Raw genomic sequence first — 17999 nt, 5'->3', positions numbered from 1 at the left:
AACTTTCAGGTTGTTTGTATAACATTTTGTATAGCTTATGTATCTAATACAAACAATGCTGCTCAATGTAATTTGCGTTTAAGCCATAATGAGCTGAAACACATTATTTGACATCTAAATCATGACAGGCTTAATCAAAACCATGACGATTTTTTACACTTAACCGAACCATGTCAGGTGTTTTATCAAACCATAGCAATTTATATAGTTTGTTTATTATGCACTATTGACGTGAAAACAACATTTCCAAGATAAGCTAAGATCGTGTATCTTACAATACAAATTCAAACATCGTGTTTACTTTTGATTTGCTCGTTTGAATAGAACTGACGCATTCGGGGAGGTATCTTAGGTTCAACTTAACCAAACTATGACAAGATCATTTTACTAAACGCTCCTTAATATGACCAGTTTAATTTGATTCATTTTCATTTAACTAAATTTGTACTTTAGCTTTGTTGGTATCTTTGTCTGATTCATTTGCATATTTGTTAAACAAAATTTAAGTAAATGAGATTGTTTACATGTATCTTTGAGGTATGATTCCCCTTTTATGACAGCTGGATCGTAATTATTGGGAACATGTAAATTCACAATACTGTCCCATTTTCATGAATGTGACCTCCATAATTAGATTCGTCACATGGTTTGTACTAACTTGCTGCCACATCTTGAACAACGTAAGCTTACCCTGCCAGAGCACCTGAGATCACTACCAGTTTTGTGTGTGTGCTCGGGTTTTCTATTTTTCTATAACACTTTTTAACTAATGAAAAAAAATATTCATCGTAATATTGCTTTTCCTTAGGCCTGAATCACATACCTTAATAATGTTCGATTCTGATAACTTTTTGTTAATGCATTATTTTTACTGCAGTTCCGTGTAATCTTCTTACATGCATAATGTTCAATAGATTGACTTCCCAATTACTTGATTTAGATATCTTACCATTTTAGATAAATTAATTATAATTTAAGATGACGTCATGAGAAACTTTTTTTAACTTATTACGTTTCGTAAGTGATTTCATCAACTTTAGTGACTAACCCTCGAACATATGTATATAGACTATAGTTTTTTGTTTGTTCATCTGTACTTGTGTGTTTAATTATTATAAAATGATTGAAAACACAATCAGAATGTGTCATATCGAAAAAGGCACACTGTTCAAAGTAACTAGTTTATTTCTACTTTATTCCTGTCATGCAATGTTGTCATTTCAGAAGTATATTTAACATTGGAACTAATCGTTTGACCAGCAACTAAACCGGATTCAACCATCATTTGTTTTTCTTTCTTAAACTGTCCTGTACCCAAAAAAAACATGACAGTTGTCATTTAATAGTTCTTTACTGTGTATGTGGCAATTTCGTTTGTTTTTGTCGCACTTTAGTGTTTCTGATGTGTCATTTGTTTCCACTTATAGTTTATGTTCTCTTGGTTTTATTTTGTAGCCCGGATTTGTGTTTTCTCCTTCACTTTATGAATTTTGAACAGCGGTATACTACAATTGCCTATATTCACGCACTTTTCATAATGTATTTCATGCATTCTAAATTTATGACGACACAATCGACCTCGGACGTGTCGAGCCGCAGACAAGTCGAATACTTTGGTCCGGTCCCTCCGATATCGACAGAAAGAGGTTCGACTGTGCCAAACATTTTTTGTAACACTTTTCCCCATCGCACTATCTACAATGTGATACCAAAAATATTGTTGTATGCGATATAGTATAACATGCTACATGTATAAGAGAAGTTGCATTTTATACGATGATACTGTTAACATATCAATGTAATTGAAATGACCCCATCGTTAAGCGGATTTATGTTCGCATTCTGACCACACGTTTCCTCATATTTATCAATCTTTAAAAAAAACATGTTTCTAGGCGTATACAAACCCTTGAAATGTTTTTTTTTCCCAAATGCATGTGCTAATAGGATAAGACGCACAAAAAAGATGTTAAAATCAATCGGGTCCAGGACCAATCCAGTATATCTTATCATAATCTTTCGTTTGTAAATCAATTTCCTATGTGCATACATTTAGAGTAATTAAGAGCTGGTAAATATTTCCTTTATGGAATACATTCTTCTGCATTTATTTCCATATTTTTCTAGAAATTCACAATTGCATGATTGTAGTAGAATTGTTGTGTGTATACTTAAAAAAGGATGTTTCGGTTATGGTCATGTAGACCTGGGCTTATCCTAATCAGGTATCCCGAGCCTTTATGTTTCATCCTTTGTAATATGTAGAATAGTTCAAATTTGATTTCTCTTATGGGGATACGACACCTGTTTATACATTCGTTTTTTATCTTTTTTCTTCTTTCTATTTTTTGGTATTGTTTCCTCTTTTTTATCAATAAGCTCTGCAGTTAGTTTATTGTTCTTTATATTTTTTTTCTTTATTGATTTCGTGTTTATATATTTTTTCCTTCTTTGAAATAGTTAAATACTCTTTTAGATTATTATGTCTCTTTGTATGTAAAACGTTTTTTCATTGCTTTTAATACTTTATTTGCGATTTTAAAATCAATCGGGTCCAGGACCAATCCAGTATATTTTATCAAAATCCTTCATTTTTAATTCAATTTTATATGTGCATACATTTAGAATAATTAAGAGCTGATAAACTTAGTGTATGATAAAAATATATTTCCGTTTATGGAATACATTTTTCAACATTTATTTCCATATTTTTCTAGAAATCCACAATTGCATGTTTGTAGTATAATTATTGTGTGTATACTAAAAAAAGGTGTTTCGGTTATATGGTCATGTAGACCTAGGCTTATCCTCATCAGGTATTCCTAGCCTATTTGTTTCCTCCTTTGTAATATGTAGAATAGTTAAAATTTGATTTCTCTTATGGGGATACTTATAACTAAATTGTTCTCAAATAGAATAGCAAAAATAAAGTAATCTCTCAAATAGAGACTGTTTTATAACTAAATTGTTCTCAAATAGAATAGCAAAAAAAAAGATATTTAATCTCTAAAATAGAGTTTTAAAAGCAATGAGATACTGTGTTACATACAAAGAAACATATATTCTAAAAAAGTATTTACCGAATTCTAAAGAAGAAAAAAAATACATAAACAGACAAAATAAATAAAGAGATAAAAATATTACGAACAATAAACTGATTGAAGAGCTTCAAAATAAAAAAAGAGGAAACACTACAAACTAACAGAAAGAAGAAAAAGATAAAATAAAAAACGATTGTGTAAACAGGTGTCGTATCCCCATAAGAGAAATCAGATTGAAACTATTCTACATATAACAAAGGAGGAAACAAATAGGCTAGGAATACCTGATGAGGATAAGCCTAGGTCTACATGACCGTAACCGAAACACCTTTTTTTTTAATATGCACACAATAATTAAACTACAAACATGCAATTGTGTGAATTTCTAGAAAAATATGGAAATAAATGCAGAGGAATGTATTCCATAACCAGAAATATTTATCATACACCGAGTTTACCAGCTCTTAATTACTCTAAATGTATGCACATAGAACATTGATTTAAAAACGAAGGATTATGATAAGATATACTGGATTGGTCCTGGACTCAATTGATTTTAACAATAATTCCACCTTATGTAATAATGCTGTATTTTGATTGGATGAGAAACATGGTATTTTTCACCAATTTCTATATATTGAGATTTTCTTTTCTCTGCCGGGGTATTTGCCATTAGGGAATTCCATGTGCCGTGGTATTTGCTAGCAAATACCATGGCAGATGGGAAATACCCTAGCAAATACCATGGCAGATGGGGAATACCATGTCTAAAAATAACTCAATGAATTATTTCTATTCTAATATGACAAATTCATGGTCATTCTAAATATATGGTTTCAGATGAAATATTTAGGATAAAAAGCATCATTATTAAATTTGGAGCGAATGATGAAGAATAAATTCCGGGAATGACGTCATAAATAAAACTCAACGGAAACGAATTGTCAACCGGTCACATAAAACTGGAATCCACTTGTATTACGCGTCACTGAAACTGATGAACAAAGTGAAGTAGTCAGCCGAGAACCAGCTTAATATCATAAAAAGGGAGATATATATACAGTCAGTAACTGTACATAAAAAAAATGATAAGAAATGATTATACAGTCAATGCAATTTGACTGCGCAAAGAGCACAGCTACAGCGTATACAAAAATTATACATTCAAGTCGAAATTTCATATGATACCTGATTATAATAAACTTTCTAAAGTGGAACATTCGGTGGAATTAAACAATTATATCATGCTTACAACGGCTCTGGAAATTTTTACCTCTCAACCGGTATTTTTGGCAAATACCCCTTGTAAGCATGATATATTTGTATAAAATATATATTTACATATAAGTTTTTGTTTTAAATATTTCAAATTAATCAATGTTCAAAAAACATCATCGATAGCTTGGTTGATTAATTATCCATGTTATCAAAGTTTTTTTTTTCTTCTTAAATTCATGCTTAAAGTATATAAGAGTTGTGGATTGGGAATATTGACATACAATCATTTCTTGATGATATTGAGCGTCGATATTGCCCTTTAAGTTAATGTGTTTCTTCTGTTCAGAAGTTGTTTTTCAGAAATATCTGATTCAACATTTGTTCTTTTACACGTCGATATCTGCTTATTTTCTCTCGGACGCATGCGCGTTGTTTATGTGATATACACTATAGAATGTTGAGTAATGTACGCGCATCTGGATAGTTCATTTCAAATATGTACAGTGGATTTTCTAAAAACAAATGACACATAGTCCAATCATATCTTTTTTAATACAACGTCTTGAAAACAACACGTGCGCAGTGAGTAAGCAAAATGGTCGGTTTACGAACTCTATTATGTGTCAATCACTATGAACATATTCACACATTATCTTGTAAAATATAACAGTGTTGAAGAATGTTGTCAACGTTGGTTGCGTAGATAATGTGTCCACTATGGTGTGCGAATACTCAATATCTTCTCAAGTTTACTTTCACATGAAAATATAAAAACAAATGCATATAAGAATTTCCTTCTTCTTATGTTTTTTCATATTTAAATTTTGGGAAATTGCTAAATAAGTTGCTTACGTTTGAATGACGATTAACCACAGATGGAAATGAACAGTTTATGCGCGTATATGGTCGAACAGTTTACGTGGACACATTATGCAACTATGGAATAAAAGTTATTATATTCTGATAGTAAGGCAAAAGAAAATGAACTACTCGTCAAAATATTTAATATCAAACTACATGAAAATCACTATTATCTAATAAATCAAACAAACTTATATTTCACCAAGCAATGCGTAAAATCTATTATATAGAAGAAGAAAAAACTGATGGGAGAAATAAGATGCACATCTTTATATCATTTATGATTTTCTTTTGAATAAACCGGAAACAGGTAACTTGTCAATGCACTTTGGATTTGTTCAGCTATTTGATCAACACGTTTTATTTTCAACACGATGTACAAAAATCTACCTAACGTACAAACTACATCTTTTATCCATTCATACTTTAAGAGAATCAAATTGAAGTATATTTAAAGAAAAGCAACAATAGTGAATTTTGAATTATTATACTCATACAATAAATTAAATGTCTTCCTCTTGAAACCACCCGAATGTCATAGTATATTCCAGTTTTTTCAACTTTTTAACAATTCCACAAAAAATGAAAAATATTTATCAGTCAGAATTAACACGGTATTTGGTTACTGCAGTTTTCTTATCATCATTACCGACCTTTTTAGTGTTTGGGGTTTGAATGGACTCCAGTACAGGGTGCTGTTATTGAGACCACTTAAACAACAGTTGTTATGCCACCATGCGCTATACATTTTCGCCCATGATTGATCTTTATTCTCATCATTATCCTGGTCTATCGTTGAGAACTTCATCCCATTATGATACGCCATCTTATCACCTATCAAGGATAAATATATATAATTTACTACTCGTATTAACCGATATTATGTTATTTTCTGTTAAATGGAGCTCAAGTGCAATATTTAACTATTCCTTTTAAGTGCCCGTTATGATGTTTATTAAAATTATAAAACAATTTCTCCGTTGTCCTACTGCTTCAATCAAATCATTATAACAAATATAATTGCACTAGGTGACACGTTTGAATGATCAATTTATAGGGGAAAAACACAGAATGCGATTTGATGCTTAAGAATGCCTATTACAGTTATTTATCACGAGCATATTAATCTCGTCGAGATAAGAAAATATTCTTATATATCGACTGAAATACTTTCTCGGTTGAATCTATATTAATAGCATATAAAAGTCAACACTTGTGCGCTGAATAAAAAAAAAACGTATCTGAAAACGTATTTTAGCATAATGTTGAATTTAGTATCAAAACGTGTTCATAGTGAGACTTTATAATGCCTCCATTCTCGAAACAACAGTCAAGATCATTATGTCTTTTTGTCATTTTTGTAGTGTAAGTTATTCAGGTTTGTTATTATTACCTGCATTTCCACTATATTCCCCAATAGTAAGTTTATACTTAGACGCTGCATCTCCCACTAAAAACGTTTTATACACAGCAAACTTCTTTGTATTTGCTAGGTCCGTTAGGTCTATTTTAAGTTCACATTTTCCACTGGATGTCAGGCTGTGAATGTGTTTGTTTCCTTTTAAAACATACAACATAGTAGCGTTTCAACAAAATTTCTAAAACATAGAAAAGTAAGGAAAAGACCAAGAGCCTCAAGTCAACACGTTTTGGTCAAATTACATGATTGCTAACCTTGGAATATCATTCGATAATACTGTGAAACTGTTTACTCGAGTAGTGGTATCAACAGTATTTGGATTCGAAAAAATTGTAACGAACTTCTGGATAATTTTAAATCTTTACTTGAAATTAGTTCTATCATAACTGTTGATTTCAACCCTGGATACCACAATTCCCCAAAAGCAATATAAAAAATCGTGTAAAAGAAAAAAAATCCCAATGCTTTTTAACATACAAATGGTATCATGCACTATACTTTTTATACTTTGGAATACCATACGGCATATTTGTTTATAGTGAACAAAAAGGTAAAACATGCTATACAGAGGAACAAATGAGCAATATGCCGAAGTTTCTTATAGATAACATATTTGTTGAAATTGGAGGCATATTTTTCATGTATGTGAAGTCAGCGACCGGTTTGTTATTTGGTATTCGATATTCAATAACCGGCTTCTAGCATTAGCGAGGTTCAATATTCAAATTGAGTTGAAAAAAATAAGATATTTAAATATTTGATAACATCAAAAGCTTGATTTTCATAGTAAAGAGGAACGAAAGGATACGTTGGAAATCGTTTTATGACCCCTGCAAGCTGTCTTAAACTCTCGGTGTCCACGAATATAAACCCTTATGTCAGTTGTATATTTGTTTTTATGTAATATAGATTTCATATCTATAACACGACACCATAGTTGCACCAAAGATGTAATTTTATACATTATATATAACAATACATAAAAAAACAATCGCTTAAGGAAAGTTTAGAAATATAAATAGAAATATATATGGAAAGCCCAAAAAATAGAAATGTATAGTGAAAACCTACCAGAGACCGCTTAAATGACGGTGAGATCCTCCTGGTACTTAAAAGTCCATAAAATTCCAATAAATCATAGACTCTGTGTATATAAAGGTTGTATCAAAAGGATTTTTTAGAATAACAGCATGTTCGATATCTATGGAGGGCTTGTATTGTCACTTTTCAGCTACAAATTGTCACAATTTCAGGACAAAGAGCTTAGGGCAACGGTAATGCACCCCTTATCTCTCTATCTTCCTAATGTTATGCAGAAAGTTAGTTATTATGTAGATACAAACGGACTAATAGGAATTTGGGTAGACCTTCTGTCTTCTATGTTTTGCGGAGGGTCAAAAGTGGCATTTGGATATTCGAAATGTATAGTGGAAACCCATTCGAGACCGCTTTAATGACGGGTGCACCCCTGGTCCTTCAATGTCGATAAAATTCGACTAAATCATATACTCTATATATATAAAGGTTGTATCAACAGGTTTTCATAGAATAACGTCATCTTCGATATCTACGAAGAGCCAAATTTCAGGACATAGGTAACAGAGCAATGGTTAGACCCTACTGATCTCCCAATCTTTCTAATATTATAGTTAGTTTATATGTAGATGAACATACATCGTTCTTAAAGGGAATTAGGGTAGACTTTCTGTCTTCAATCTTGAACGAGGGCCAAAAGTTTGTTATTTAGGTTCCGGACCATATTGGTATTTGGACCATACGCGTTTGGTCATGACCATATGGGTATTAACTCATATCGGTAAATACTCATATGGTCGGGGTAATTAACACGTTTACTTTAAATTATATTAAACTCTTCATATGGTATGACCCTTCTAGTTGTCATGTCATTAACAAGGTAATTATTATATTTTGATAAAAAAAATTATAAACTAAAAAAAAATAAGCAGTTTCACACAGTTATTTTTACTCACTATTTGAAAGTAAATGCACCTATTGTAAAAGGAAGGTTTGTTACTTTACGTTTACCTGTGGTTGACAGAGCGTCTTGTGATTTACCAATGTTTATTGTGTAAAGTAGATGACATCACCGGCAAGGACCATATTTGAATTAAATTGCTCTGTGAATAGGATGTACTGTAGTCATTTAACGATATTGGAGAACTGAATTTTCTTTGACACATCGGAATGGGCCGAGACCTCGATATCACTGCACGCAGCTACACAGAAGGGTAACTTGCCGCAGGCAAGTAAAAGGTGTAACTGGAAACATTCGTGCACAACCAAGACGTGCAAATGCAGAAAAGCTATGATTCCGTGTGGAAGTAAATGTCATCTTAAGCATATATGCAGAATTCAATTAGCGATAATAACTAAGATCAACAGACTGTGACATCTATATCTAATGTTTATGTAGCCTTTGCATTATAACATTAATACATTTTTACGTAACCATCATTGTCTTTCTAAGATAAAGTTTATGACTGTATCATTGAATAAATACTTATATGGTCCAAATACTCATATGGTCCGACCCGTTAATAACTAAACGAGTATATACTCATATGGTCCGACCATACGCGTGCGGTCGGATCATATGAGTATACGCATATGGTCATGACCGTACGTTTATAGTCCAAATACACATATGGTCCGGAACATTTATAATATACAGTGAAAACCTACATGAGACCGCTTTAGTGAAGGTGCGACCCCCGCCCCTGGTCTCTCAATGTCAATTAGAATAGACAAAATGATAGACCTTGTATATACAACGGTTGTATCAAAAGGATTGTTCAAACTTATGTCATCTTTGCTATCTCCAGAGGGCTTAGCTTTTCATTTTTCAGCTAAAAAATAACAAAAGTATAGGAAAAAGGGCAATAGTGAGCCCCCTCTCACTTTTTCTAGAATTATACCGACAGTAAGTTAATGTGTAGAAACAAACGTTACTGATCGGAATTTGAATACACTTTCTGCCTTCTATGTTTACAAAGGGCCTAAAATGTCAGTTGGATATCAAAAATATATAGTGAAAACTTACTTGAGACTGTTAAACTGACGATGAGACCCCTAAATTTTCAATGACAATAAACTAAATATATAGTAAAAACATACCTGAGATCGCTTAACTGACATTAAAATCCCTCTGGTCTTCGATATTAAAAATCGAATATAGAATAACGAACAGGCCGCTAACTTCACGTTTATGAATTTTTCAAACAATTGCCTACTTTCCTCACGAAAGGAACTATGCACATCTCCTCGACAACTTCTTCTTATTTTCATATGAATCGCAATTTTTCAGACACTTTGCAACAAAAGCAGATAAAAAAAACCGTCTCGTCATTTTTCTTTTTTTTTGTTGTTGCAAAAATATTGTAATTTCTCTCATTCCTAATGGTATTACTTTCATTTTTACAATAGTTAACTAATATAATGTCTCAGTTGAGAGATACAAATAAAATTATTCAAAACTTTCAATAGCACTACAACCTGCTCAGGGTATGAAAAGACAATATTTTGTGCTCGACCTGAAAAATCAATCACAGATTTTCCAAAACTAGACTTGACACTGTCTCAACAGTAAGTAAGTGTACTTGACTGAACTTGACTTGGTCTTTACTTTACGTAATAAGTCTGATTCAGTAAATGACCATCTTGATGTAGTCAGAAATTGTCACGACCTAGGCTCGACCAGTGATGACTAAGTCTTGGCTTGTTTCGATTAGTCTTCAACTACAAATTTAGTTTTGACTGGCCTGAGTCAGCCCAACTTACTACTAAAATTAAGTATTGATCTTACAAAATTACAGGCTATTTGATAGTTTCGTTCAATACTATGAAGTTAAAGAATTTAATTAATAGGTAAAAAAAAACAAAAAAAATCAGTTTTGATTATATTTAGATAGTCAGCTTTTTTTTTCTATATATTTTTTTTCAAATCAACTTGGATTTTCATAAAACTCTACAGCTATATTGTATCTCAATTATACATTAATCGTACTCAATCCAAGGTCGTTTAGTAGTTTGATGTATTACTGTCAAATTTAAGGATTTAATTGATTAGTAAAAAGGCTAGAATTTTCAGTCGGACTGAATTCAGATAGTCGCCTTTAAATGTGTTTATTTTTTTTCAAAATAATTTGAACTTTCATAAACCTAAACAGCTATCTCAGTAATATATTGAACTTACCGAATTCCTGGTCGTTATGTAGTTTGATATATTGCTGCCGAATTTCAAGATTTAATTCATCAAGGTAAACTAAAGCTACGTTATTTCTGTAATTTGGTTTATTGCTTTCAAATTTAAATATTTGAATTATTAGTTTTCTTCGAGCAATGTTGAGAGTTCTCTAACTATGAACATATGTACTGTATTTACCTATCCAGTATTCCCCAGAAGGATCCCCAAATCCGTTCTCATAATCTTTCCACGTTCGTTGGAAGTTTACAGTACCTTCGAACTTTCTCTGGATGATCTAGAAAATAATCACCAAATCAGTAAATCATTTGCAAAAATAATATTAAAAAAATGTAGAACATAAAAATCATCTTAAGTCAGGTTTGTCTTTATGTATCTTAAAAAAGTAAAACAACAAAAATACTAAACTTCGATGACAATTCAAAAAGGAAAGTCCCTAATCAGATTGCAAATTCAAAAGCTCAAACACATCAAACGAATGGATAACAACTGTCATATGCCTGACTTGTTACAGGCATTTACAAATGAGAAAACGGTGGATTGAACCTGGTTTTATAGCGCTTAATCTCTTGCTAGTATGACAGTCTCATAAAAGATAGCTAATTAGTTTAATATTAATCACATTTGAAAACAGACCGGAATAATGGGTTTTTACAGTACTTGTTGTTTTTATAGTTTTAACGGTTACATGTACAAAGATGTTTGATCAAAAGAAAATAGATGAAATTGAGAAGGGAGGATGGGGAATGTGTCAAAAAACAACAACTCACCAAAGAGCAGAAAACAGCCTGAGTACACCAATGGCTTTTTTATCACAGCGGGCAAGCATTTTGTAAAATGACTGATTTTTTAATTTATAAAATGTATAACCTTGACTTTAATTATTTTGTATTTGCATATAACCTACTGAAGATAATGACAGAATCAAAAAGAACATTTACCGGATTTGTTCGATTAGAAGTTTTGAACTAAACTGTTTGGATAGCTAAATGTTAAAAGAGTTAACTTACTGTTATATACTTCATCTAGTCTGGTTTTTACGAATCTATTTTATGATTACTGACAGATAAAAAACATCAAATAAACACAACAAAACATTTATTGTTCAGGTGTCAATGTGGTATTCATAGGGGGTTTGATTTCCTCATTTATAAAACAAAAAGAACAAAAAAAATGTATAGGAAAGTTAAAATTCAAAAATTATAAAGTTCACCCCTTTATTTTATTAAACTATATTATGATGTTATTTTAATGCTACAAAACTTATGATAAATGTTAACACGGTGTAATACCATTTAATCGGTCCATTGTCAATGTAACAAGGTATCTGCTGTGTATCTGTATCTGTCAGAGTACTTTTTAACAATCATTTAAATTAATTTATTTAGAATTTACCAACAGGCGAAGAAGGCTTCTCCGAGGTTATTTTGTTTGTATTTTACTTATGTTTTTGACGATTTGTAAGTCAAATAAAGTTCAATAATCAAGAAAATGGCATAAAAGACCTCTTCACAACAGGTAATGTTCCAATTCTCTTGTTCATCTGGCTCGGGTATTTCAGCATCCTTTTTGGATTGAAGGTCTTTTAAAATCAATATCAACTTATCATGGAGCATGTCATTACAAAACCAGCTATACTATCTTTTTTAATGAAACTGCGGTTCGTTTTTACTCACTTTGTGTTTCAGATAACAATTTTAAGATATTTTTGCAATATGATAGCAAAGCATATTTGTCTGTCACTAAAATAGATTTGCAAAAACAATTTCAGCAAAACTTGATTCAAAACAAAATGTTTAACATGGATGTTTTTTTTAACATTTCATTCTATAAAATAATTTCCGACCTTTGTAAAACGACTTTCAACTTTTCCGGGCATTTTGAAAATACAATTACTTAAATTTAAAATGACAGATACTTACAAACATTTTAACAAATGTCTTATGTTTTGAGCCATTTTACAAAATACCAAAATCCTAAAATGCCTATAACTAAATCATTATTTTTTTTCATTTCGTACGACAGAGGCGATTTTCTGGATTAACTGTTATATGGAACGCTCTAACCCACACATTTGAAAGTTATTGATGTAAAAAAAAAAACCATTGAAATCTTACCAGTGTAATGATCCAAAGGCACTAACAACAATTCCTTAAAGTATATAAAGCGAAATTTATACTGTAATACTGAATTATATTTTTGGCCAAAATACATCAGTTTCGTTGGATATTAATTAACGGAACGATATTTACTATTTTTTCATAGCAGAGGAAGTTACTTATTGTATAATTATCACAATAAGTGTAAATAATTCTAAGGCATATGATTTATTTTCAAACACGTCGACCTGATAAAACTTATACAGATTCCACCTTGAAGAAAAAAGATACACGCATCATAGTAACCAGGTTTACTCAAATATTTGCCAGACGTGCGTTTCACTTTAAAAGACCTATTAGTAACACTGGAATCAAAAATATTACAAAAAGTGAAATAAAGTACGGAGTAAACATGTTTAAGAGCATTGAAAATCCAAAATTCAGAAAGGTTTTGCCAACTACAGTTAAGATAATGCATTCCTGAATTAAAATAAAATCATAAGCAATTCACCGAATTTAAAGTTTTCTTGACACTTAATATTCAAACATATACCAGGTGAATGAACATTCATGTCAACATAGGAATGCTAACTAATGGGCTGTAATTACATCTGGAAAAGAACCTTCACTTAGAATTGTCATAGACCCAGCGGTTAAATTACATTCTAATTATAGATACAAGGGAAGTCAAGGCGTGAGTTTGATGTCGTAGTGTTAGTTCTGGGCCTCAATAAGGTAAATACTTAAGTGATATGACAATAAACTGGTGATTTTGATTTCACCCTACATAACAAATGTTTTTGAAGACAGTTTGCTTATCTAGATAATCAAATGGAAATTTTAATAAATTGAGAATAGAAGTGGGGAATATAACAGAGAGACAACAACCAGACCAAAGAGTAGATAATAGCAGAAGGCCACACATGTTTCAAAAACGCCGACAGAAAATCCGGCACCCAGAGGTGGGCATTATACTCATACAGGGAAAATGGACGTCATACTTAACTCTAAAACATATAAATAAACAAAAACCAAAAAAAACCATACCAAACTGATATAGACCACCGGCTCATAACTTAGGTCAGGCACAAAAAAGAGGCGCGGTTAAACATGTTTTGTGAAATCTCAAATCCCCTTATACATTTAGTCAATGTTGAATAAAGGGACGCACAGAAATGCGCACAAACAAATCAAAGTCAGAATAGGTAAGTATAGAAAGCAAAATGATTATGATACATAAATTAACGAAGGACTACACGCAGTTACTTACATGCCAGATCCAGATCTCAATTAAAACTATCGAAAAAATATGTTTCCATGATATGAATATTTTAGCGTTATGAGGTTTCACTATAAACCGAGCTCAGGTTGACGTCGACATTATTATACGGTAAATAAGTGCTCAAGGAAGAATTAATATTACAAAAATACCAAAATCCAAGGATAATTAAAATAGGACAGTTCTTTTTCAAATGGAAAAATCAAAAGAACAAACACATCAAACGAATGGAGAATAACTGTCACACTCCCGACCAGCACAGATATTTCCCTATGTAGAAAACAGTTGGTCAAACCTGGTTTTTTAGCTAGCTTAGCCTCGTAGTTGTACAAAAATGTTGTATGAGAGTCGTATTCCATTAAAATGACAACAATGGGTGAACAAAACAAATAGACATAGTAAGTGAAAATGTAAAAAAAACACAGCAGTCAACATTGTGGTATAATCTTAATCAAAACTAAAACAAAATTAAAGCACTCGATTATTGAGGTCCTGCACAAAAGATAATAGTGATGCTTAAAAAAACACTACATTAAACGACATAAAAGTCGTAATTCATATAAGGGTGAAAAAGAAGTCTTTATAAAGGTGTGGTCCGTTTGATATGTATTCACATTGTAATGTATTAATTGCCTGGCGTCTAAACTTTGTGAATAGTTTTTTAAGATAGCCAATGATTTCATAACAGTTACAGCACTCGCACCCTCAAATTGGAGAGGGATTAATATAAGTTGCAATAACTTGTTTCCCAATCCACTATACATAAAAGTGTTTAAACCAACAGTTACATGCAACTTACTGTCCATGCATCATGAACTGTATCCATATTACAAGACACTCTCATTGAAGTCCTCTTATCCGGAAATATAGTATACACACCAGATCTGGCCTTCCGATTTGATTTTGCTATTTCACCGCAGTCCCGTTTCCTCTCTCCTTAAAATATTTTTTTTTAAAAGTGTCAAATCAAAATTAAAATACCGAACAGGTAATACGAGATCGAAGATAAGAGATAATCATGCAAAATTATATCTGCTTTAGACATGTTAGACATGTAAGAATAGAAATAAAAAATTCAATATAAAAAAATTAAGAAACAGTCCTGTAAAAAGCTGCAATAACAAATTACTTCAACGTAAGAATATTTAGCTCATGCACGAAGACGATTTTAAGATTTCCTAAATCTTTTAAGGCAAATCAATATTTTTGGCGGACTTCAATATGTATAGTTTTACCAAAATGGTTACTATTATTATGATGTAGTAGGATAAAGGTTTGAGTGCAAAATGGCAAACGTAAGTTTCAGGGCCGAAAAAAAAGTAATGACAGTTGAAAGGACTGATGCAAAGACGTACGGTTAATGGTTATACTTGATAATCCATGCAGCTACAGGCGAGGAATTATACACAAATTTCAAGTTCCCCCTCTTTAATTGGGGTCCTCTATAATAGAAAACAAATTACATTTACAGATATATACTGAAGAATTTGAAAAACCCATTGAAATTGGTAGGTAAAAGCTAGTAGGCAATTTAAACTAAGTTTTTTAGAAATGCTTTTTTTAAATGTTTGACTCTTTATCACTAAACAGTTGAGATAACAACCACCAAAATCAGTTCCAATTTGCAACTAGTGGTAATAATCCTTGTGTTAAAAATTAAAACACACAAATCGAATAAAACAATTGACTATAATTCAATGCTACAGCACTTTACCATTTTATCGTTATTGACGAAATTTTCATTCGATTTTAATGATTGACAATGTCCTTGTTCAACACAGTAGAGTGATATCAAAAATTATCGCTAGAAGCTAAAGGTACACGTGCTGCTGTCAATGAAATTACAAAAGTCGTCATATTTAAAATAGCGATTAACAAATTAACATTGGTCATCTCAATTCGATTGCTTTTTTCATTTTCGCCGTACCGTCTCAAGCAAGAAAAACAATCTCGTTGGGATGACCATCGATAATCTATTAACATGGTGTATACAACCCATACATGTACCTATTTGCAGTTATATAAAAATATATTTTTAAACTGAGCACCATATATCATTCAGAAATACATAATAAACATTCTTCTTATTGATATTTATTTCAGTCTAAAAATAACCCAGAAAAGTATCATATGAATGATGAATGGTAATTCTCACTATGATCATATCGAGAAAAGTATGCACATAAAGAACTACGTGCATATGCTCATATGTAGAAAAATGTTTGTGCATATGTCTTAAAAGTATGTGCATATAAAGACTATGTGCATATATAGGAAAGTATGTGCATTTAAGGTAAACTACCATGTATGTGAATATGTAGGAAAAGTATGTGCAAATATAGGAAAGGTTTGTGTAGTTTTGCATAACACTTCAGGCTTTCTTAAGTACTAAACCCGTTTAGATACTCATTTTTTTTTTATAGTTATGTTTCTGCCTCGCATATGACATCTGTTTATCGCCACTGTTTTTATTGAATTCATAATTGTTTCTGACATCAATGACGGCCTAAGAAGATGATCGTTTAGTCAACTTTTGTCAACATCGATTGAAATGACTATGGAATGTATTGACGAAGTAATGATAGCAGAGAAAACAATGGTTTTATGTTCCAGACGGAATGATAATAAATTTATGATGCCTTCAATTGAAGGAATTTTTATAATATGTTACCAATATATTCCTTGATATTCTTTTTCATATCGGCTGTTGTATCATCCTATGAACCATGTGAGCCCTCGACTAACGCTTTGGGTTGGTATTGATACAATGGCCGATATGAAAAAGGACATGTTATAATCTATTATTATGTTTTAATACATAGTTTTACTATGATATTCTTCTATCAATAAACATAAATACTGTATATAATTTTTGCAACGTGATTTTCTAATAATAATAGTCTAACAAATCAAATTTGTTTTGACTAGGTTAAGCAAACGTCATCTATTAACCAGACATTTGTCATCAACTTTATAACAGTGTGTATACTCTCTTTGTTAAATCATGTTTAACTTAATAATTCAAAAGTATCCCGAATAAGACAAGTAAACAAAAAGTGAGAACGATTGTATGCTGTAATAATACTTGAAAGATTTCAAATAAAAATGAGCTTACTATATTCAAAACATTTTTTTTTTCTATTTCAAAATATTTTCAGCGGACTCTTTTTTCCACTTATGAACAAAGAAATATATCATAAGACCTTATGTAATATTACGTTACAATTAACAATTCTTTGGGGGGGGGGGGGGGGGGCCCTTCTTTGGAATAAAATGGGATAAATCGGGTCAAAATTTTAAATCATCGCATGAAACAATTGTTTATGATTCATATACATTGTAGAAGATGTGAAGTGGATTAAGATACAAATATAACAGCCAATCTAAATGTAAAATTCCTGTTATTATAAATGAAAACAAATTAACAGTTATAATAAATACCTTCAATGCTAACAGAATCAACCAGTCGGTCTTGTCCTTTCTCGCTCAAAACGTCATTAATTTCCTGCAGGGTTATATTTCTGAAAAATTCTACGGTCGATTTTTCTTCCAAAAATGTCTTCAACATACGTTGTATTTGTTCTTTCTCATAATTTTGAACCGTATTCCTCATAAGCTTTTGTATGTAAACCTTAATTTTCCTGTTGATGGATTTTGTGTCTAGCATGGCCACAAGTGGTGCTCCTTTGTCGGTAATCAAAGGCATTGACAAAGAGTCTTGTTCCCCTATATTTTTGGTGTCTGAATCTAATGCTGTTACAAGAATATCTCCATACCAGGACAAACATAAAGCAACTACTAAATTGATTGAATTCATTTTCCAATAGCACTTCATTATTCCAAGTTAGCTTTATTGTTC

The 17999-nt window shown here is 31.5% G+C and overlaps 1 protein-coding gene across 1 annotated transcript; it reads right to left on the bottom strand.

Annotated features, from left to right (window-relative positions):
• Positions 1-4794: 4794 nt before the first annotated feature.
• Positions 4795-17999, bottom strand: LOC139499446 (fibrinogen-like protein A). The gene is made up of 5 exons (XM_071288125.1): positions 17582-17999; positions 14940-15076; positions 10943-11039; positions 6514-6678; positions 4795-5954 (listed from the first exon to the last, which is right to left on the bottom strand). The coding sequence occupies exons 1-5, from the start codon at positions 17973-17975 to the stop codon at positions 5743-5745; spliced, it is 1005 nt and encodes a 334-aa protein (XP_071144226.1). The 5' UTR covers positions 17976-17999; the 3' UTR covers positions 4795-5742.

The sequence above is a fragment of the Mytilus edulis genome, chromosome 12 (assembly GCF_963676685.1).
Source record: "Mytilus edulis chromosome 12, xbMytEdul2.2, whole genome shotgun sequence".
Lineage (NCBI taxonomy): Eukaryota > Metazoa > Mollusca > Bivalvia > Mytilida > Mytilidae > Mytilus > Mytilus edulis.
Note: the sequence above shows the minus strand (reverse complement) of the source record. Positions and strands in the feature narration are given on the sequence as shown.

What these genes read in the sequence shown, in the direction of transcription:
- LOC139499446 (XM_071288125.1), bottom strand. Translation starts at nt 17,975, where the DNA reads ATGAAGTGCTATTGGAAAATGAATTCAATCAATTTAGTAGTTGCTTTA. An exon ending in CAGTTCATGATGCATGGACA is followed by an intron (nt 11,040 to 14,939) that starts GTAAGTTGCATG and finishes ATTATTTTCTAG; the next exon opens with ATCATCCAGAGAAAGTTCGA. An exon ending in TTCTGGGGAATACTGGATAG is followed by an intron (nt 6,679 to 10,942) that starts GTAAATACAGTA and finishes ATGTTTTAAAAG; the next exon opens with GAAACAAACACATTCACAGC.